Source organism: Pholcus phalangioides, unplaced genomic scaffold, assembly GCF_987345545.1.
Source record: "Pholcus phalangioides strain wild (caught in Gottingen) unplaced genomic scaffold, Ppha-v1.0 ptg000015l_1, whole genome shotgun sequence".
Classification (NCBI taxonomy): domain Eukaryota; kingdom Metazoa; phylum Arthropoda; class Arachnida; order Araneae; family Pholcidae; genus Pholcus; species Pholcus phalangioides.
Window position 1 is genome coordinate 98,924,264 of NW_028301608.1, and position 24,870 is coordinate 98,949,133.

At 34.5% G+C, this 24,870-nt stretch overlaps 1 protein-coding gene across 1 annotated transcript in view; it reads left to right on the forward strand.

The window, feature by feature from the left end:
• PolZ1 (DNA polymerase zeta catalytic subunit) overlaps window positions 1–23,879 on the forward strand; it is a 48,430-nt gene extending 24,551 nt beyond the window's left edge. The window contains exons 14-20 of the mRNA XM_089244889.1: window positions 2,386–2,499; window positions 5,565–7,175; window positions 11,076–11,213; window positions 14,375–14,565; window positions 15,416–15,643; window positions 16,719–16,956; window positions 21,535–23,879. Coding sequence (XP_089101015.1) covers window positions 2,386–2,499; window positions 5,565–7,175; window positions 11,076–11,213; window positions 14,375–14,565; window positions 15,416–15,643; window positions 16,719–16,956; window positions 21,535–21,681 — 2,667 coding nt within the window. The 3' untranslated portion in view covers window positions 21,682–23,879. The remainder of the gene's footprint in view (window positions 1–2,385; window positions 2,500–5,564; window positions 7,176–11,075; window positions 11,214–14,374; window positions 14,566–15,415; window positions 15,644–16,718; window positions 16,957–21,534) is intronic.
• The last annotated feature ends 991 nt before the right edge of the window (window positions 23,880–24,870 follow it).

A 24,870-nucleotide genomic window follows, 5' to 3' on the forward strand; every position in this document is an offset into this window, starting at 1 on the left:
ACTTTAAAAATGCATAAAAATTGGAAAAATAACCAATATAAAAAATGGTTTACAGAGTGAGCATTGCTAGGAATTTTTTTAAGACAGGAAAAAAATAACTAAACAACAGCCGATAGATGGTACTGACATACACTAGTTAAAGAAAAATGTATCGATCCGGTCCATCCAATCTGTCAAAACTGAAAGATGCAATCCACCGAGAGGTGTCATGTATACATCCGAACCTGCTGCACTCTGCCGTTGCTGGATCTGCCATGTGTTATACCCTGTGGTGTGGTGGTCATGTGGAACACATACTGCTGTAATAAATGATTTGGAGGCATTCTGTTTATTATTCGCATGTCTTTTCTTTGACTTGTGTATGTCAGCACCATATATTGGCTGTTTTTTTATTTGGAGTTATTTTTTTTTTACTGTCTTACAAAAATTTCTGTAACCTAGCGATGCTAACTTTGCAAACCATTTTTTTTATTTCGGTTATTTTTCTAGTTTTTATAAATTTTTTGTTTCTACAAACTTTTTGCCCACCTTGTACTTGAATTTTATACATTAATATTTGCAGTCAATTTCTTGAAATATGTGCTGTCGATGTGACGGAATGCAGGTTAATTAACGATACATATGAATTTTATTTACGAGCACGTGCACACAGCATCCATTACCCATGCACATCACAACAATGCATTGAAAAGCTGAAGCCATGCACATAGTGAAATGACCATGAGGTATGGGAGTGCACAATAGAGACTAGCGGCGAAAGCAATTATGTTTTTGTTCTATACTGCAGTCAGACCAAAAACAGAGGCCACTCAACGAGGTGTGGGAGTTAAGTGAAAATGTTTGTTTTACCTCAATCCAATGGATTGGTCCATTTCTCCCTTTTTTAATTCCCTCTTCTATGGAGGAATCATCATCACACCCTTGCATTTCAGAACCCCTCTGGTCATTTTCTCTGTCTTCCTTCTTGACTATGTGGGGATATCTCTTCTTCCACCCCTCTATGCATTTTTCTTTCTAGTCACAATTCTTGGAACTCGCACCTCTTTGCTCCCCTATGAACGCAGCCTCAGATGCTCAGTTTTTGTCTTGTTTTCTAAAACTCTCATCAAACTCAATTTGAAATTATAATCATTACCTGTTTTCATTGTACTTTTATTTTCCTATGCCAAAAAATTCAATCAAAATATTGATTCAAATATTTTTAAATATGCACTTATCTAAAATGCTATGTATAAGAGCGTAGTTTAAGACATCTAATAGGTTTCGTCAAACAAATCAAGTTAATTTGCAAACCTTTAATAAAAATTTTAATTGGACATTAAATCAATTTACTCAACTAAAATTTTTAACTGTGATTAATGATTTATAGATTAACTGACTTGATTAATTGGATCAGCCCTATTTTAAATAAATATTGATGTAGATAGCGTATCTAGGTGCAGGCCACCGAAACTGTTTTTTTAAATGTTAGCACTGTGGTGATTAGGCCAAAAAATATGATGTTAGATATACATATTAACTCTCAAATGTGTATGTAGCTTTGCATTTGTGCAAAGGGTTCTTTAAACTTCCATTTACTGCCACCAGTTTGAAGCTCCGTGTTAAAAAGTCTCGCCACAGATAGCAACAGACTTACAACAATAAAATCTTCAATCATTACACTTTATTCATAGCTAGAAAAATTGACAGCACTACACATAACAAGCAAGCATTACACAGAAACAAACTTCACATTAGGTTCACAACATGCACAAGCACATTCCGGCATGTGCCAATTCATTAAAAACTCTGTGGAGGAATGTGTGCAAAGTGCATGTATGATTAAGTAGTAGTAGTAGAGCCAATTTGAAAAAAAATTCATAACTGCCTTTGCACATAAGGTGAGGGGTCATATTCTTCTCATTTTTTGTTTTGAATTCGCTGTTGGATGTTCCAATTAACGTCAGCTTCTCTTTGCTTGTTGCAGAGCATGTGTGGTTGTAATTTCACACATTTGTTAAAATGTTTTGTTCGCATTTCTTTCTTTTTTTTTTTACATTGAAGTTTGCAATCTGAATTTTTTCTTACTATAGTTTGAATTACAGAGAAGATTGTTCCATGCATGTCTTCAATAAGACTTTGTATAAGCAGTGCAATGCAAAATGGATTTTTTTAAAATGATTTTTCATTCTTTCAGTATGTGTCGTCAACTATGGAAAAATATTATCAGGTCAAAAAAAAATTGAACGTTTAAGGGTTAACTTTATTTCAATTTTTTATATCAATTTATTTTGTATATCAATTTTCTTTTCGAAACTATAGCAATAGTTGATGGGGGCGAAACAATTTATCCATAAATACATTCATATTCCTACTAATTTATTTTATTTTTTAATATTTTTGTAGCTAATCAGTATGCACGATTCGACTGGATCTAATATTGATGGACCAACGTTATATAATACTGGTAATTTTCGCTTCAACTGCGGAAACTTGGATGATGCTCATGATGGTCATGAAGTAAGTTTGGATTAAACATAAAAGTTGAATACAAAAATATTAATTTTTGTTAGATATGCATTATCTATGATACATTAGGAAACAGGTGCTGTATAATCCAGAGATTGACAATGTTTGGGACTTTTTTTTGGCGCCAGACATGTCCGCCGACCCGACCAAAAGTTGCCAAGGCCATTAGACACTAGGACGCCAGAAAAAAAAATTTGCCTGCATAGAAAACAATAATAAAAAACCATTCAAATATGAAAAATATCATGAAACATGAGAGAAATATAATAGTATAGACATAAATAAGATCTGGATTATAAATATTATTTCGGTTAATATGATACGAGGCTGTAGAACGCTATTGATACCCAAGCAAACATAAGAATGCTAAAACCAACAAGCATAATTATAAGAATATCACTATCTAAGACTAAACACCAAAACAACATAAGTTATCCACTCTTTTAAATAAACAACCGTCCTGTATGTTGCATAAATAAGCATATTCTATGTATAACGAAATTAAAACCCGGGAATTCCAAAACCCGGACTTTTTCCTGGGTAACCAGATCCTTTTAAATAAACAACAGTCCTGCATGGTGGATAAATAAGTATATTCAATGTATAAAAAATAAACCCAGACTTTTTTGGGTATCCACATTCCTATAAATAACAAAAATAAATAAAATGGATACAACCTTACCGGTCGACGAAAATATAATCCTAACGCTCAGAACGAAAAAGACTAAATCGTTGTTCAAATTTTTGAAAAGCCGCACTAAAAACAACAACTAGCGAAAGCTAATCTGGAATAAACCAAGACAATGACGCGTCGGAAAGTGGAAACGAAATGATGCTACTGAACAAAGGGTAAAAACTTTGTTATCCGTTTAAATCACCCGTGCTTTAAGCGCCATCTATAATGGATGGGTAATGGAAGCTTCTAGAAAGCGAGAGAGAAGAAACAGCAACCCACCGCCATTACACTGGTGTTGGCAACTTATAGCACCTTGGCGGTCTGAATTATACTGCACCTGTACCAGGTTATCTAACTTTTATTGTGGGATTTATTGTAACTTTTATCGATAAAAGAAAAAAATGGGGGAAAATATTGATTATTTATAAAAATATCAATTGATGTGTCAAATTGTGATTTGCTGTGCAAAAATTCTCATATATATATGTGTGTGTAGGGTACTGGGCATAGCAGAAAGGTCTTATCCATTTGTAGCACCCCCCCCCCCCCTACACTTCATGTTACAGCAATAGATCCAAATTTTCTGTTGCTGGATAATACTCACACATGCAATATCACACCAATGATTGATAAATATGCTTAAAACAAAGATATTTCTAAAATGCATGCTTTTTAAGACATAGATTCTATTAAAAACCTTCTGGACATTTCCTGAAGAGCTGTCTTTGCCCGTATATTCTACACCAGTGGTTCTCAAACTTGTCACCCATGGCTCCCTTACCCAATTCATGATTCGTCTTTTGCTCCCCAGAATAGCATAGTAAGTATTTTTGCTTATAAACCACTAAAAGCATAAATAGGCACACAAATAAATATTTCCAGCTCTCTGTGATGCCTCTGACAAAGGTTGGCAACACTCACTCTGAAAACCATTGTTCTACATCAATCACTCTCAAAGAGCTGAAAACTGTTCTTTGCACAGAAATGACTGTCACCATCTACTGAGCTGAATCACATAATTGAAAAAATCTCCAATTAACTTCCTTTTCAAGATTCCCCATGGCCTTTTTTTCATATCGACACATTCCCTAACACATATTCTAACCCAACCTTCACACTTTTCCTATAGAATTAAGCCCCCCACAGCAGAATTTTGCATCGTTCTGCAACGAGCCCTCGGCTGACTGGAAATGCTCTGCAATAAAAAATTCCCATATAATAGTGTTTCTTACTACATTTTTCTTAAAATTCCTCCAGATTGTTCTGAGACGTACATTGCAGATTTGAGCATATTCTGCTTTGAGAGAATTAACCATTCTCAAAAACTGAAACCCATCTTTGCATCCTCCGGCAGCTTCAAATTTAGATTATTTTCTCGAACAGTAACCGATTGGAACAACCTCCCATCGAACTTTATTGATTGTATGATAGTTTGATTTTATTTGTAACATACATCGTCACTCAGAAAAATCACCAATGAAAAAAGCAAATGCAGAACTCCTTATGCATTTCGATACGCTATGGGTTTCGTCTTCAGAGGATAAAAAAATATCACGCTAGACGAGGATCTCGCTTGGATTGATTACCAAATCTTAACTCTTGGTTGAGTTAAGATTTGGTAATCCTCTGAATTTTTTATCCTCTTAAGACGATGCCCATAGCATGTTGAAATGCATAAGGAGTTCTGTGTTTTCCTTGTATTTGCCTTTTTCATTGGTGATTTTTCTGAGTGTTATTAGGCAAAGTTTACCTACTCTTCCATACATCATTACCTGTCAAATTTCACCACCACATTATCTTGTATAGGCCTCGACCACAATATTGAATAAATAAATAAAACTTTGTTCTAAGTGTGAATGTTCTGAATGTTCATAGGAAATTATGGGATGTAACTAAGAAACTTTGAATTTGATTTACGCCAAGTCAAATTTACTATCACAGGCTTGAAACAAACTTTCGGAAAGCTGTGAATGTAACATAATTCAGTTGCACATTTTTACAAACCTGTGCGGATGTAAAAAATAGTTCTTAAAATCGAAAGTTCGTAAATGGGAAAAGCATTTAAAGGAATGGTATATTGTTTGGAACCAGAAAATTAGTTTGCAAAAATGTGTGATCTCCGTAAATTGGAGATTCATAAAATTAAGCATAGACTGTAAAATGAATTTAAATTTGACATACACATTAATTGCATTTCCAAACAGTCATTTCGTTGGGAAATTCTCTTTGGAATTATTGTCAGTGATAGACATGATTCAATGCATGGCAATAGTTGTCTTTTTAGTGCTGATTTATAAAATGAAGTATATTAATATGGCTTTCATTTTGTGAAATATATATATTGTATATCACATGTTTTTGTTCTTTTATTTATTTTCAGAATCAGCATTTGACTGTCATGAGCATTGAAATTCATGTAAACACTAGAAATGAGCTTAATCCTAATCCAATCTATGATCCAGTTTCTGCCATATTCTTCGCGGTTTCCAGGGATGATGATGAACCAAAAAATCAGTCTGTTGGGGTTATTGCAGTAGAAGAATTTGAAAATACTACCTTACCGAACTGTAGTAACAAGCTTTCTGATCTTCAGAAAGAATTGAATTCTGCATCTGGAATTTCTCAGAATTTGATCTTCTGTGTGAAGACTGAGCTAGAACTATTTGAACAGCTTTCTAAGGTGACAAGCCATTATGACCCAGACATCCTAGTCGGGTACGAGATACAAAAGTTGTCACTGGGTTATTTGCTTCAGAGGGCAGCATATCTGAACATTGATCTCCGAACCAAAATTTCTAGACTGCTGGAAAGTGAATCATCTAATTCAGCTCTTCATGAAAACCTGCTTGATGATCAATCCAATGTTGCGGTAGATCAATCGATTGATAGTCTGCACATCGTTGGTAGAATTGTATTGAACCTTTGGCGTCTCATGAGGAAAGAACTCACTTTGAATATATATACATTTGAAAATGTTTATTATCACGTTGTTCACAAGCGCACGCCTCTGTATGCATTCCACACTCTAACTCAGTGGTATACTGACAAGCATCAACTACAAAGGTGGAGAGTTTTTGCTTATTATGTAATACGTGTTGCTGGTAATCTTCAGCTTATAGAACATTTGAATATTGTTGGACAAACTAGTGAATTTGCTCGTGTGTTTGGTATTCAGTTCTACGATGTCTTAAGCAGAGGCTCTCAGTTCAGAGTTGAATCAATGATGTTAAGGGTAGCAAAGCCACTTTCCTACATTCCAGTTTCACCCACTGTTCAACAACGATCAAGAGCTCGTGCCCCAGAATGTGTGCCTTTAATATTTGAACCAGAATCAAGATTTTATGTTGACCCCGTGCTGGTGTTGGATTTTCAGTCTTTATACCCATCCATGATGATTGCTTACAATTACTGCTTTTCCACATGTTTAGGACGAATAGAGCACTTTGAAAAGGCTGGGTCCTTTGACTTTGGTAGCACAACATTGACTATAGGAAAAGACCTTCTCAGAAAGTTGGGAAACAATATTCACATTTCCCCAACAGGCATTGCTTTCGTCAAGTCTAATATAAGAAAAGGTGTTCTACCAATGATGGTTGAAGAAATATTAAACACGAGGGTCATGGTCAAGCAATCTCTGAAGATGTGCAAGTCCAACAAAGCACTGAGCCGCATATTAGAAGCACGCCAGTTGGGTTTGAAGCTAATCGCTAATGTAACATATGGGTATACTGGTGCGAATTTCTCTGGACGAATGTCATGTGTTGAGGTGGCTGATAGCATAGTTGGTAAAGGTCGTGAGACTCTCGAGAGAGCCATTCATCTGATTGAACAATCTGAAGAGTGGAACGCAAAAGTAGTTTATGGTGATACAGACAGTGTATTTGTTCTGTTACCAGGTCGTAGCAAAGAACAAGCTTTCAAAATCGGACAGGATATAGCAGATGCAGTGACAGCATTGAATCCAAAGCCAGTGAAATTAAAGTTTGAGAAGGTAGGTCTATTCAAACCATATTTATTTTACATCCAATGATATTCTTACCTATGGACTAGTTTGTGGCAAAAAGAACTTTCTTTTAAAATTTATTGTACAGTGAAATCGTGATATAACAATACTCTGCGGACCAAGAAAAAACTGTGTTGAATGGTAGGTATTAATGGAACTGTGTTTAATGGAAGGTAGAAGTTTAACAAACATTAGACTTTAGGCATTTCCAAGCAAGACTTGGAAAAAAAATTGCAAGAGTGGAAAATCTGATACAATTGCTACAAACTGCTACAATTTCCGACGTCTGCTACATTCTGCTACAATTTTGAGGATTTTCCCCTCATTTGCTACATGCTACAAAAACGCTGAAATTCTTCAATTCTGCGCCATCTTGCACAAACAAAATTTTCCCTTTGGAAACTTTGAAGTTTCATCACAATAGAAGGTGACTTTTCGATGATGCCATTTGTTCTCCTCTCAATTTTATTTCTTGGGGGCAGTAAATAAAATTAGCTTGAGCCCCCCAGGATTTGGTGCCTAAGCTTCCGACAACGTATAAAATGGGGTCAAATTAAGCGAATTACTGCTCATCCACATAACAAAAAACAAAAATCATTTAATCGCTGTTTCCAGCTATTTTTTCAAAAAAAAAAGTCTACTTTGATTTATTTTCACAAAAAATTCAATCTGAGTACATCTTTTTTTAAGTAAAAACAAACATGATCCTCACGTTTTTCCAAGGGATCAGCATGATCCGTCCAGAGAATTTGTTAGTGTTAGTAAACATCCATGCCTGAACTGTTTTTACTCCCCATTTTTAACTGATTTGTGATTGCTCCATTTATTTTATTGTCCAGCATCTTTAACAGATTTTCAGTCTCATTTTGCTTCCAAGTTTTCTATTATTTATTTTTTACTAATCTTTCTATTGATATGCCATTTCCTTTTACGTCATTCACTGACATGTTTAGTGCTTCATGGAAAATGGTTTCCAGCTGCGCATTAATTAAAATTATTTTGTCTGGACCATGGTCATAATTGGTTTGAAAGGTATTTGATGCAAGATTACAGCAAAGCTTATTTAGGCAGACAAGTAGAGGTAAAAATTCACAAAACTTTACTTTGGGTATGTGGTAGACACTGATAATGAAAATAATAATGTAACAAGCTAGCATCCCTTGCAGTTAGTGACCATTTTTGTCACATAATTATCATATTATGCATACTGGGGCATTGGGATCTACAGTTTAAGGCTGATTCCAAAACGGTCACAGTTCCAGAAGACAGTGATCGCCCCTTTCAAGATCTGAATACTATGTGAAACATTGGTCTGTATCATAACATACGAGATGATCTAACAAACCTGTGAAATAAGTTGTCCTGGACCTATCCTTTTTTTTCCACGATCACCCCACACAGGCTAAAGTGCTTTTAGATAGAGCAGTTATACCGACAGCCAGAGGCTTCCACATCTGGGAATGTAGTTTACCTAGGTCGTTATTTTCTATGGACACCCAAGTCACAATTCTTCACGGTCCCTTTATTAAAAAAATATATAATAGCCCCTGTGTGCAATCATGTGAAGGAGCAGGGAAGGCTTGAGACAAAATTCTCACCTGTGCAAGACATAATTTTGGTGACTGTCTGGCATATAAGCCACACGAGTAAAATTATCCGGGGAAACTTGCAGATTTTTGTATATGCCACGAGTAATATGGTGAGAGATCAGGGGCGGATCTAGAGCTCGCTGTTGTGGAGGGGTGACCATACGTCCTGCATTGTCTTGTATTTTTGGAGCAATCATGGTTTTTTTTCTTGACTTTTTTTAGAAAAATGTCCCGGTTTTTTCCATTTTTTAGTCAAAGTTTTCTTGAATTTGTTATTTAATCAAACATATTGATGTGAGCAATTTTCAACGGATTTATTGAATGTAATATTATCATATTCACATTTGTCTTGGGGCTATAGGTACGCGCCTGTGAGATAACATAGACAGTTTGGTCATTAAAGCTCTTATCCTGGGCTTTATATTCACTTACTTTATAAACTTACACATATTTACTGTATACCATCTGAGTGGTGTTCCAGCTAGATGAAATGAATCAGAAATTACAATGGTTTCTGCAAATTATTCCATTCGAAAGTCATAGTTTGAAATTTGCAGAAAACATTTTAATTTCCATTCACATTTTTGATTTAGAAGATAGGTTGCAACACTTGAACACATAACAAGCGCAACACTCACGTGAATTATATTTTTGTTCCTTTGAAACCAACCACGACCATGGTCTAGACAAAGTAATTTTAATTAATGCTCATCTGGAAACCATTTTCCATTAGACACTAAACATGTTGGTGAATGGCGTAAACGGAAATGGCATATCAAGAGAATGAATAATAGAAAACTTAGAAGTAAAAACAAGAGACAAAATCTGTCGAAGATGCTGGAAAATAAAATACACAGAGTAATCACAAATCAGTTGAAAATAAAGAGTTGAAACAGATGTACAAATACAACGCCACAACAGGCAAATTGCCCAACGAGGTGGCTGACTTAAGAACATCATGGATCCCCGAGCCATTTTTTGAAGGCCCTACCTACTGCTGCTACACCACACATGCACCCCCCCCCCCCCCGCGGAACCCCCAACGAATCGGTACATGCGATTGAATATTGAAGTCTGGTTTATTCCCAGCGTGCCAGGAAAGGCAAGGTTCAGTAAGGATCAAGATACATTCAGAGGACCAATATCAATATACTAAATATTGAGCAAATACGCTAATCAGTAGCAAATGTTTTTGTCCAAGAATTTCATAATGATGACGGAAAGTTAGCATTTACTTATTTATCTAACCTAATTATCGCCAGCCTTATGAAAATACAGATACTGTGCTTTGCAAGTTCCTTTTTGCATGTTCTAAGATTGAAGAAATATGCGGTCACTTTTGTATTACAATATTGTTTTGTGGTGGGATTCTTCAGTGTTTTGCTCTGCTTATTCAGATCTTAACATGGTCAAAGAATACAAAAATACTTCGCTATCTACTAATTTTTCCATCTAGTTCACCTCATCTACTAGAATGACTATGCTTAGTATCCGACCTTTTCAGTTATCTGGGGTTTATGGTAGCAAAAGCAAATGTGCAATTCGAACTGAAACGATCCTAAAATGGAGAGAATGGACAAGGTTTAAATTATCTAATTTAATTGATTCTTTAAGCCTAGATATTTAAGAATTTTCCAGTCTGACTCAAATTTCCTGGCTTGCCAAAAAATATTAGTATTCCTGGCATGCTGGTCATCTTCAATATTTTCCTGACATGTCAACTATAGCGAGGAATACAGTAATCGTATCCAATATTTTATCTTTTATTTTTAGGGTTTCTACATATGCTGTAGCCAAAAGTTTTTCTTAAGGTACTGATGGGCAAACTACGGCCAGTAGGCCAGATGTGGCCCACCAAGAGGTTCTATCGAGCCCACCAAAGGTGTTTGGGTAGAATAGTATCAATACACAAAAAAATACTTAGGCTGACCATATTTCTTTCAGAAAAATATGAGAAATAGAAAATCCGGATCCATTTGGGATATCACAAATTATCGCCAAAAAAATAAATTATCAAATACAAGTTAATATGCTAATCATAGCCAAAACAAATTGTCAAATGCAAGTAAAGTTGTTAAACTTGCTGAAAAATCACTAAAGGTGGTAAGTAGAAAGCTTCCATAAGACCTGATGGGTTAAAAATTATAATTCACCAAACAAAACGCATATATTTTTTGACAAATAAGCAAGATAAATATGTTTATATATATATGACTATATAATTAGTTACGTTATAAAGTATATTAAAATAATTACGGCTAAGTCATGAAAAAATCTTTTTTTTTTTTTTAAATTTTAGGTTTACCTACCTTGTATCCTCCAGACAAAAAAGCGATATGTTGGCTACATGTATGAGACTATACAACAAGACGAACCTGTTTTTGATGCAAAGGGAATAGAAACTGTGCGTCGAGATACTTGTGCTGCAGCCGCAAAAGTAAGACATTTTAAATCATAAATCTGTGTGCTCTTTTTGTAAAAATATATGTTGGTGATTATATACTTGTGTTTATGTTGGTGCTGCTAGACTGTTGTGTAGTTTGTGCACCAAATGTCAATTGTGTAGTTTGTGCACCAAATGTCAATTGTGACACATCCCAGTTTGAATCTTATTGAGGGGCATAGAAGCACAACCATTTAGAATCGATTTGTCCATCTGTGCTCTATTATATTTTACCACTTTGGTGGCTGAGTGGTTACATTGACGGACTCACATAGCGAGGACATGGGTTCAATCCCCCTCATGCCACAGTGAGAGTCAGCTGAAGTTGGTTTTCTGTGGTTTCCAACTTTGAGGCACGAATCTCCTCGTTATAAAGTCTTGCCACAGAGAGCAACAGGGCTACAATGGTATAAATATTCAATCGTCACACTTCATTCATTGTTTGGAAAATAAATGACAGCACTAAAATTCATGTACAACACTAGTTATACACTCAAACTGTTAGGTACAAATACACACGTCCAGCACAACTGATTTGGTCATAAATTGCCTATGGCAATAGAACACAGCTGTGTTCAATTTGAAAGAAAGTAGGCCCTTCTATACATATGGTTACAGTAGGTTTCTATGGAATGTCATACAACTCATTCTGGATGCAGCCTGAAATTTAAAAATAAGCTTTATAAAAGTGTGAGGAAACACAAAAAGAAAAGGGGAAAAACTGACCAAAAGCTGAGATCAATTTTCACAATTGGATGAAGGAGAATTTGAAGGAAAATTAAAAACTTAAAATATTTTTATTTTACATCATGTACCTAACTTGGTAGACTTTCTGGGGTCCTCTTATGTGATGAGATCAGCTCATTTCTTTGTCTCAAACATGCAGACATAAAAGATAACCTATGGTATGGCCAATGATTCAGCTTGATGCTAAAAGTCTTATCATGTGTACTGAAAACATTCAAGTTAGAGCTTTTTTTTAAACAAAAAAATATGGATATTGTCCCTAATTTTCTGCATATAATCAGCAGCTATAAATGTTGCAACTTTGAGGACAAAATTATGTCATATAATCCAAGCATGAGAAATTTCATTAATTAATAATGAAACCATATGGATTTATACAAATACAACGCCACAACAGGCAAATTGCCCAACGAGGTGGCTGACTTAAGAACATCATGAATCCCCGAGCCCCTACCTACTACTGCTACACCACACATGCACCCCCCCCCCCCCCCGTGGAACCCCCCCAACGAATCGGTACATGCGGGAATGTGCGTGTACGTGTAGTGCAACCTGACGTAAAGTTTGTTTCTGTGTAATGCTTGTTATGTGTAGTGCTGTCATCTGTCCCCAGTTTTACTAACTATGAGTGAAGTGTTATGGTTGAATGATTTACCGTTGTAGGACTGTTGCTCTCTGTGGCGAGACTTTTTAACGGGGAGATCGGCTCGCATTTGCGCCTTGAAGTTGGGAACCACAGAAAACCAACTTCAGCCGACCGATTATGTGAGAGGTTATCACGTTTTTATAGAAAAAAAAATGTGTCCTACGCAACATATATATATGCCACCTATAAATCTTTAACAAATTATTTTTTTACTAACAAAATTTTGAAAATATTTATTTCTATTCAAACATCTCAGGGGAAATAGTGGCAGATAAGACACAATGCAGGGCTCCCACCCATCCTACTTTTCCTACTTTTTAGCAAAATGTCCTCCTTTTGTCCTACTTTCTCGGTTTTGTCCTACTTTCTAGTAATTTGGGGGGGGGTGTGTGGAACATTTGATTGATTAATTTTTCATTTGCTTAGTTTGAGGGTTCAACAAGTATAGTAGTCATTAAAAACTTCTGTCTGGATGGAAAAATAATTTTGTATTTATTACTTCATGGTCTTGGACAGTAACTTTCATCATTCAAAATTATGGTGCAAATAGGTGAAACAACTGTTTGCATTTCAAAGCAGTTGGATACATAGGCCTATTCTAGGTTTGGTGATTCTGATGCTACCCAATAGCATTCAGTTGTCTTCTGTATTTTTAAGGCATGAACAGGCATAAACAATATTTACAATGCTCAGCAAAGAGCTAGAAATGGAAGTGCTTCATTTGTCAAAAATGATTACACTGGCATTGAACAGTAAAATGTGAACAAAACAGAAAAATTTAAATGATGAGCAACGCAGTAAAACTATCTGGTTCACCTTGCCTTATATACGTCGGATCTTGTAATTTACACATTTTTTGCATTGTGCTTTCAAAAGTGGTCTCGAAGGTGCATCATTCTTAAAAAAATGTATGTCTTCGAAATTTTGCTGTGCCTTGTCGAAGAGAGTTGACAAGTTCGTCACTTTGGAAGACTCCAAAAAAGAATGTAATATATATGAGGAGAGACAGCAAAGAATTATCTGTGGTTGCTAGTGCACTGTTTTGGCCAAAAATTGGTTTTGTAACCAAGTCATTTGTCATTTTGTTTTGGCTTGACTGAAATAGTGCTAGGGGGGAAAAAAGTTAATTCAAAATTAAAAAAAATTTTTTTAATTGTTTAAATTTTTTTTTTTTGCAGAAAAAAAATTTTTTTAGGGATTTTTTTCCATTATGCTATATGATTATGTTGTCTAAGGGGGTTACCCTCCCCCATCCTACTTTTTAGTCCTGCGTTTTCCTACTTTTTCTCATTTTTTGAGTGGGAGCCCTGCACAATGGTATATATAATCTGCACTAAGAAATTCAAAAAAAAAATTTTTTTTAGTATGCTAAAAAAAGAAAAATTTCAACTCATACAGTTATGAAAATGATGATGAAAAATAGAGTTGTTTTCAAAAAATGATTCTGAGGTGGAGAGAGATGTATCTTTGTTGAGCTTAAGTGGCAATTTGACTACCATCGTTGCTGCATCATCTTACACATGCATGGATAAAAGCTATATAAAAGATCTTTTACAAAACTTGAAATAACCAATAATATTATATTCGCTCAAATGTAACTGATTCACTTATTGGTTGCACTTCTTAAGTTTTATAAAAGAACTTCTATAGAGTGTAGTACCAACCTTAGACAAATCTGAAAAACTGAAAAAATATATATTTTTCCTGTAAAATTCATTAGACGAGTAATCACTGTAAATAGTTTTTTTCTCTTGCATTTCAGATCTTGGAGAAGAGCTTGAAAGTCCTGTTTAACAGCAGAGATGTTTCTCTTGTCAAAAAATATGTTCAGAAGCAGTTTGAAAAACTATTAAGTGGAAGAATCAATGTCATAGATTGTGTTTTCGCTAAAGAGTATAGAGGGAGGAGTGGCTATCGGCCTGGAGCTTGTGTTCCTGCTCTTGAAATTGCAAAGTATGTAAACTTTATTATGTAAAAGTAATTTTAATTTTAAAAATTTGTGATGTTTCTCAAATATTGAAAGGAAACCTTATGCCTTCCCGTCACATAGGTGCTGTGCATTAAAAATATTTGCATTTATAATATTAGTTGCGAGTATATTGTCAGTAGTTGAGTGCAAACAAAAATGATGTTGCTAATTAAAATTTTTCATGTAGAAGTTGAAATCCTGTGATTTGTTTTATCTATTTTTGTATTGGTTTGCACATAATATAAAAGAGTTTTTAATCGTGAACAATAAATTTCATGAAACAAAAGGCTTTCGTGGCCATCGTGTAAATTAGAATTTAGCTTAAAAGGTTTCGGGTGTTTTGGCTGATGTGAAGTACAGTTTTCATCTTTCGCCGTTTCGTTTGCACAAGTGCCAAACATTTTCAAGAAATCTTACGTTACAGCAGGCAAAAGGCTACTACTTATCCCTTCTCCCTGCTTGAGTCGCACTGCCTCATCGGGATTGGTCTGTTGAGCTAGTCTGTTTTCCCCATTGGCTGAAGTTGTTCCTAAGGGCTCTGGATAATACTTGGGTTTCAATCTCATCATTTTTAAAATGGGAAACCAAGCACTGTTGATTTTCATCCTCTCTTCCTTTCTTTTGAAGCAGTTCGAAATGTCAAAAGACGAAAACTGTACTTCACATCGGCCAAAAAACCTGAAAACTTTTAAGCTAAATTCTAATCAATTTCATTTCACTTTTTAGTTAAATTTTTAAAATTTTTATATCCTATGCTTTTGAAAGTTTGATTTTATTATATGACTTATTTTGTGCATGTATTCATATATTCATTCTTATTCTTTTTTTTTGAAGAAAACGTCTTCTTGTAGATCCTCGCTCTGAACCTTGTGTTGGTGAGAGGGTGCCTTATGTAGTTGTTTATGGATTTCCTGGTTTGCCTGTGATACAGTTGGTCAGAGAACCCCTTGAATTATTAAAAGATCCAAGTTTAAGAGTCAATGCCAAATATTATATATCAAGAGTAATAATGCCCCCTTTGGATCGGGCACTGTCCCTCATCGGAGTGGATGTAAACAACTGGTACATATTTTTTACATTTCTCACGCTTTTATTTCTGTGTGTATATAATGATTATCATTTTATTGTCAAAAGTGACAAAAAATATCTTATTCATAAATTTAGTGTGTGATAAATTCTTTCTAAATGGAGGAAAATGGGTGGGGTGGGCTTATAGTGGGAAATGAAGCACTACTGCAAATCACATTGGATTAAAATGAATTCTACAAAAAAAATTTTAAAAGTGACTAATTTGTGAGAAAAATATTCATATTCCTAGTGGAATTATTATAACATGCAGTGATTATCACTTATGCATCAGTGCAAGGAAACAAGAAATAAAGACGCATTACTGTGACAGACATATAAAGCGAATAGCATTATTATGCTGTATCTTTCACTGGGAGTGCAGAAAATCATCTTATATTTTACCTTTGATATCAATGAAGAGAGAATAAAAATTCAAGAGGCTTCGTTGGAAGTGTCTTGTATTTTGAACAAAAAAAAACCAGGAATGTTGCAGTAAACAGGCCATATGGTCACCACACATATACAATCACCAATTTTCCCCTTTATTTGTACAACACACGTAACATTTGCTTTATATTTTTTCTTCAGCAGCAAAAAATTGTCATATGATGAACTACAGATTTTTCAAGTCTGTGAATCGGCACCTATGTTAATGTAAAGTAAAAGTTGTATAATGGCATAAAAAAGAATATAGAATATGTTAGAAATTTGCTTTTCTAGATCATTGGTGTTCTGCATTATTGAAAGCTGTGAAATTTTTCATCATTGGTGCAATAGAAATATCTACAATTTAGAAACATTTATGTTTGCTCTGATTCCAGTAGAGCACACTCATAACCATCAAGGATTCTGCTTGAACTAAAACATTGGAGATCTCTGATCTAGATGATGGCTATCCAAATAACTAATAGGAAGAACATTGCCTTTCACTTATATAGGATGATGTGAAATTGTGCTAAAAAAAGCTTTGAGGCGGGATAAGGAGCATTTCGCATATACAAAATGAATTATATATATGTATGCTTTCACATTAAAATTCATTTTTCATTTTTTTTTTTTCACATTGCAGGTATAACAGTGTATCTCACATGCATGTGCCTTCTTTGCCCATGGTACCAACCACAGCAACAACTGCAAAACCAAAAGGAACTTTGTCACAATACTTTACAGCCCTCAGCTGTCCCTCCTGCGAACAACCCACAAATTACGGCTTATGCAGTGGATGTCACCAAGATGCACAGGGAACTGCAGTAGTGCTGAATGAAAAAATTAGGCTCTGGGAACGTAAATATAATCACTTGAAAAAGGTAACAGCATAAAGAATTTTTATTTTTTTATTTTTTGGACAAGAGCTGTTAAATTATCCTTAATTATTGAGTTATATTTTCATTCAGTTTGCCAATCATTTATTCGTAAAAATTGCAAGATGCACTGGCTTTCAAGAGTTGAGCACATGGCAGCTTATGTAACATAACTTCACAACTTTAATCTTGCCCCTCTAGATTAGATGGTTAGTGAAGCACAAGCATGTGGTACTATGGCATACAATCCCTTTATGTGGAGCCTTCAACGCACAGTACTAGCAGATACTGTCTTACCATGTGGCACTGCAACTATGAATGTAACAGTTGTGAAGGTTGTTCATCAATTCTGCTTAGCTAAGGGTTACTACCCTGCATTCCCTGTTAATCTGTATATTGCTATAGCATCCAAACGGAATCTATGAGCCTCCACAACTGTTACATCCGTGGTTGCAGCATTACTTGGTAAAACAATATCTGCTAGTACTGTGGAACAGACTGTGGCCAGAGCAGGGTTGGTAAAAAAAATGTTTTTTTGTTTAAACCAGGTTTTTTTGATTTAAACTGGTTTTTTGTTTTAAATAGTATTAACTTTAAAAACAATAAAATTTCTGAAAAATCATTGGAATTCTAATAATTAATTAAAATGTTTATTAATGGTAATTAACACTATTCCCATATTAATTATAAATATTTCTTACATTTTAACAAAAACCAACTTTTGTAATTTAATTATTTTTTGCTTAACTCAATGGATTACTGTGTGTTTGAAAATTCTTTTAATGTTATTATTAATCATATATGTAAAGATGTTTTCTCCAGTTACTTTTGGTATGCTTAATTAGGAAGCTATTTTTCAAAAACAATAAAAATTAGGTGAATATAATGTATTTAATGAAGCATAAATAATACAGATTGATTATAGATGATTTACGATATACAGGATGATTACAACTAAGGTTCTGATTTCAAAACACTAAAAAAAGAACGATTGTCAGAATGACTTGAAAATTGACATGAATATTCTTGAAAAAAATGTAATTTTATTTGGTAAAGGGGAAAAATACTTAAAAATGTAAAATTAATGACATCACCCAACATGTGGAAAATTCGCTCACAGAATGGAAACAATAGCCAGCCATGGCAAAATAACTTAATTATAGCATTGCACGATTTCATAATTCATGGAAACATCACAAAAAACGAAGTAATTGAACAAATAACTACAACTTACTTAAGAAATGTTAAATATGTTGTCTACCGTGTTCTGGCTATCAGGTGAAAGCACAAAAATTCTTGTTCAACAACAGATCAGAGTATGCCATGGTTATGATGTGTATGTGCTTGAAATTCAGCTTTATTAAATCAAACACGCCCCACATTAATATTCCTGAGGAACTTCTAACATATAGGGGATGTGCTGGAGATTGCAATTCACCAAAGTGTGCAATCTGACCACTGTTTATGACATTTTGAGGTACCCCTCACAGCCAGAAGTTGCAAGGGTTAAGGTGCATCCTGTCAAAATGGGTCTTCAGCAGCTGCTTTGCTGGTATTGCAATGTGCATCTTGATAGAAGTTCTGTCCACACACTGATGCTGTGGAAGTGCCGAAATGATGTGGTTGCACAAAATGGATTATACTGCTGGCCAAGTAAAGCATCATCTACTTGCACATTTTGCACTACTTGCACTTTTTTTTCCTTTTGCGAAAGAAACTTCCATTGCTTCAGGAGTATCTATGCAAATTTTCAAGTCATTCTGACCAGTAGTTCTTATTGAATAGTTTTGGAATCAAAACTTCAAATTATAATCACCCTGTATATAGCTGATTATTTTTCATAAATCTGTTATTATTATACAGTAGAACCTTGATTAACTGGGCTTACCATGAAAGTATAAAAAAAACCAACTATTGAATATTAAGACTGGGAGATATACAGTAGGAAATGTGCTACTTCTCTTATGGGAAAGAAAATGAAAATGTATGTGAGGTAATGTAACTACTAGTACACTAGTCTTTGTCCTTTAAGGACAGCTGGTATATTGGATTATAGGACCACCTGCCCCTAGCATGATGGTGTCACTACTGTTGCTGCTTCTTTGTGAAGGGAAAAAGAAACCTGTGAGATAATACAACACTACATTTAGATGTGTGATGCAATTCTTATTCATGAATTTGCTTAAGATAGAGCATCAGAATGTAGCCAAAGGTTAGACAATGTTGTGAGAATGAGAAATTTTGGCTTTTGTGTATAAATTTAAATAACTAAGAAACTTCATATGAAAAAAAAATATTCTGGCCGCTTTTTTTTAATAAGACTTTTTGAAAAAAACCACTTATAAAATCTTGTCATGTAAAGATATACCATCAGAATGTACCCCAAGGATATAAAATGTGGTAAAAATGAAACATTTTGGCTAATAATGAACCAATATGATATTTTTCAAGAAAAAAAAATTATATTAGGCCACTTTTATATTTGATTTTTTGAAAAAAACCGAACTGGTTTTTTTAAAAAAATCACTTGGTTTAAACCAAACAACTCTGCGCCAGAGTATCGTATATTTGTGTTCCATTAATCATCCAATACGGGGGGGGGGGGGGGGGGGGGGACAAGATCAAAGTGATGTTGTTATGCCATATAAGCCATCACATGCTCAACTTTTGGAAGCCAATGTATAACTAACAAAGCATAAAAGTTTGATTTAAAAAATTAATTAATTTCATGTTTGGTTTCATTGTAATACTAGTTATTTATATAGTGGAACATCTCAATAACAGCTACCTTTAGGATAGGAAATTTTGGCTGCTATCTGGGAATGCCAGTTAATGGATGGTAAAACATATTGAAGCTTGTTAACGTAATTCAAAAAGTGTCTATTAAAGAAAGGTTCCACTGTACATAGTTATGCGTGAAATTTTTGTGCCTCTTGATATTTCCCAATGAAAGATTCTATCTTTCATTGTAACATAGCAACCCTTTTTAATATTCTGATTTTGACTGAAATTCTCAACTCTTTATTTCATTTGAAGTGAGGGATTTCTCTGCATCCTTCTCCTCATTCCCTGATGAGACCTCCTCCTTTATCTCTTGCTTTTGCTCACAATGCAAATCCATCAGTTTTTTGGTGGTCAGCTCTTCTTACCACGTTCCTCTGCTTCAAGTATCCCTAGAAATGCATGGAAGGCTCATTTACCTCTCAAGAGAGAAATGTATAGGAGGCTTGCATGTGCTTAGAAAAAGATGGGTGTACCTCTCGAAATTTGTTGGAGGCTTGTGTATGCCTAGAAATAAATGTTTACCAGGCTTGGGTAAGGTTCCTTCTCCTTGAAATATCTATTAGGCATACACACCCTTTGATATAGACATCACATACATCTACAGATATGCAAGACTCCTATGTATTTATAGAAGTGCATAAAAGTATGCTGACCCCTAGAAATGCATAGGAGACTCATGTACCCATGGATATGCTTAAGAGGCTTGCACATCCTGAGAAATGCATAGAGGATGTTTGTACTCCTAGAAATGTGTGTGTGTGTACTCTCAGAAATGAGCCTGAAGCTTCTGTACTCCCTCAAATGTGCAATAACAAATGTTTCCAATAAATTTACTTGGTTTTTTCATGCACCCTTGGAATCACGGGTACCACAGTTCTAAACCAGTGTATCTTCATCTTTTTTGCCTATGGTCCTTTCGAACCATATTTTTCTCTTGTGCCCCCTCCCTCCTCCACCCTTATTCAGTAACAAAGGCAGATTTATGGTTTTATCACCATCTTCCTGTTTTAGTTTGATTTTCTTCACTACCTATTCTTTGAACTTACTGCCCTGGGCTATAGCACACTACCCCATCCTCAAATCCAAGAGCGGGACCCTTTCTACTTATTGGAACAATTTTGTGAGTAAATTATTAAGACAACAAAAATTTCATCTAAGATTGATCTCTAAGCCCCTGGGTTTCAGTGAACTTCTTTCTCTCCTGTGGAGATTCTATGTAGGGCCGTCTTAACATTGTACCTTCCCCCCACCTTACTATAATAATGTTATGTAGAGGCCTTGATCTTATCTTGATGGAAATAACAGCTTACATATTTGCATACTCTGGAAAATCATGGTTCCACATCTCATCATGTAGGTCCCTCCATGGACATGAGGTTCTAAGACCATGCTCTGATGGGCCCTGGACATCTAAGATGGCCCTGGTTCTTCGGGCAGTTCTGCCGCATTCTAGAAGTAATTAACATTAACATTTTCCCACCATATTTCACTTAGAAGCTTGATTTCCTCACATCCAAACAGCTCTCCATGATCCCTTTAATAACCTGTCATGACTTCCCTACCATTTTATTTTACTTGTATCCCCCAGAATATCCCAGGACAGCAAGGGGAACCGCCATTGCCCTCCCGGTAGAGAGATATTGTTCTAACCTATATTCTAAACTCTGTTTTCACTCATGTGAGTTAATAAAATCAGCATTTGTGAGGCAAAATCCACACAGAAATATTTCACGTGTGTATGGATTTTTCCTCCCCTTTCATTATTGGTATTTAATGTATGCATAATTATGTCATTATTAGATATGTAGCAGTTGCTCAAAGAACTACGGAAGTCTGGAGTCCTGCATCTCAATAGATTGTCCTATCCTTTTCAAACTGCATCAGGCCCAGAAAGAGGTTTCGCAAGCTCCGTATCTAAGGAATTTATTATTACACGAACTGTTCTAAAATGAGTCAATTTTTATATTTTTGTATATTTTATTCTGGAATTTTTTTTTTCTTTTTGAAGTTAGATGTAAATACACTTTGGTATTTATTTACATTGAGCAACTGCCTTGGTGATTTGTATATGAAAAATAAAAAAAAAATCGTGAACACTTGTTTATATTCAATATATATATATATATATATGAAAGCTAAAAAGAAAAACACAAAAAGTATTAATTTGATCGGGCATTCACTGTTTTTAAAAATGCGATGGTGGGAAAATACTTTTATGTCTTGTATATTTTTATAACAGTCAACCAAAAGAGACTGCCAAAAAAAAAGTATATATGTATACACACATAGTATATATGTATATGTCTATGCGTGTGTCTGTAAATTTGGTGCAGAATTTTTAATTTGATAAACAAAATATATATATTGCAGATAGCAAATCGCATCATACATAGAATCTTTATTATTATTTCACTGTATAGTTGTTCGTGTAGTTTTAAGATCTATTTTTATTATATTGTGTATGTACATATTATATATAAATATTCATATATATATAAAACGAATTTCTCTGGGTGTTTTAATTAATATATTTTTGTTCCTGAATTTTATTTAAATGTTTGTCGCTTTATATATATATATATGCATACATCGTAAAATATTTTGTGGTTTTTATTTTTCTTCACCCAATTGAATACATATTGTATGTGTTATTTATGCAAAATAGGGTATCCCATTTCCATGAGGTGTTGCACAGGATTTAGATTTTTTTTAAAAATTCATGTGTGTGTGTGCGTGCGCGCACTCATACCTTGAATTAGTACGATTTTTTTCAAATGCGAGATTATCCGATCGAAAAAGTTTTTTTTTTAAAAACTACAAATTTTCTTCGAAGATGATCGCATCAGACAATGAATTAATTGATGCACTTTTTTTTTGCAATAACAGCAATTTCAAAATAGCAGAACAAAATTTGAAAGCTTTTTTGCATGAACTCTATTAAATGTTGTATGGCATGACTCTGCTGGAATAATACTGTGTTAAAATATTGAAAATGGATGATGTACAATTATTCTGTATTTCTATACGTTAGACAACAGTCAAGATGTATGATAATCAATGGGGAGAAATCTTTTTTTGTTAATCTAAAAATTTAGTATTTAAAATACATAATATATTGGCTATTCAAAAAAAACGCTCAGTTCAAAATAAAGTAAAACTGATCATTCTATGTAATTGGGACTAAGTCCAGGTCATTAGATCGAAATTTCTAGATGACTAACTATGCGAAGGCTCAGCCATACAATTTGCTTGGAACAGGATCCCTGGGAACAGGGGGCAACTGCCCTGGGCAGCAAACTTTAGGGGGCTGTAAATTTTAAGGGAGAACAAAGAACTGTTATAAAATTATTGAATTTCACAGTGGAGAGGGTGGCAAAACTCCTTGTTACAGCACTGCCTGGGAACAATTAATAAATATTGCTATGTAACAACTATGATACAGTTGAAGTGGCCCTTTCCAGCAATAAATTTGGATATTTGCATCTTCACAAAAAATTGCATTCATACACCAAGGCACATAATGGCCAGGAATCACTCCTCAAAAGCACATAATTATTGCTAACTTGCACCCATGAAGTCTCCTCATGAAACATTATCATCTGCAGGAGGATTTCAAACATTGGCAATAATTTCATTTCTGTGGAAAACATGAATACAAAAGAAACTGGTATTTGTTAACAAAGTTTTTAGAATAACTAAGGCTTTACTGTATTTATAGATCTCCCAAAAAAAATTGTGTACAATTTTGTTTACATACTGTTTTGTGTGCAAATCTGTAGGTAAATCAGCTGTTTTTCACGGGAAATTCTCAGTTATAACACCATCCTCCCAAAAAAATTAAAATAAGTTACTTATTCATATTGATTACATTGTTAATTTTGGATTTGTTTTCTTATAACAAATCCCTCTCATTCAAGTAGAACACTGTCCATATAGTTCGGGTTTTTCAAAAATCCATGAACTCTGATTCAAGCCAGCCTCAACTGATGTATTGCCAATTGACAGTTATTGCTCTTTCCCCCCCCCCCCCCCATGTCAAATGTGTTAAGCCAAATACATGTAAACGAAAAAATATAAATGTACTACAAAGTGACAGAGGTTTTATCATAAATATTCATAGAATTTTTTTATTTTGATAGCAGACTGTTATGAGTTTAGCTATATATATAATCACATTTGTAATCACGCAATTTTCCGTAATGTGATATCTGTTGCCTTCTCTTGTGCATGTTTTTATTTCTCAGAGTCGAGAGCTTCCAATGATTTTATATAGAGAGAGATGCATAGCATGGAAGTTTTAAATGCAGCATGACTTTTTGCTTTTCATTATGTGATCATCTTGTGTTCTCTCTTGAAAATAGACAAAAAAAGAAATTTACCAGATAGTGAAATCAAATAATGGAAAAAATAGTTTTATTTATTCGCCACCCCTCCCCCCAAATAATTTTCTTTTTACTTCAATGGAAATATTAAATTTATCTATTTTATTATGACGATCCTGTTTTTCAACATGCATGCAATGACAAATAGGTTTTTATTGCCCAACTTCCAGTTTGATGGGTTTGAGTTCAATTCCTGCCCAGAATTATAGAGGCTTTCAAGTAGCTTTTTTGGAATAGGCTGTCGCTCCAGGTGAATTGTTGAGCCTTTCAATTTTTCTGGACTGTATTGCAACAGGAGAGGAGAAACCCGTTTCAGGCCACACTCAAAATAATAGTCATTGAGAACACTTTTCCGCATATCTATTTGATGGCAAAGGGCACTTGTGATAATTATATCCAAAACAGTATTTATAATTTTTTTGAAAAAATTATTTTAGTTTCTTCGAGGAATGAATGCATGTTGGGCTGCATTTTTTCATATCTTTCTAGGCCACTGGTTTGACACTCTCACTTTATAGAGTAGGCCCCTGGATAATTACAGCCCTGGTATACATAAAAGCAATTAAGAATGCCAAAAATAAACTGAAATTAGAAAATGCATGCAACCCTAATTGTGTCAAAAGTTCCTTATTTTAAGGCAATGAATGCTATTTTTTAATTAATGCATGATATTGAATATACTGATATGGGTGAGACGAGTAATGCAAGACTCAACATTTGCTCATAAAAGTGGTGTATGACATAAAATATAGGG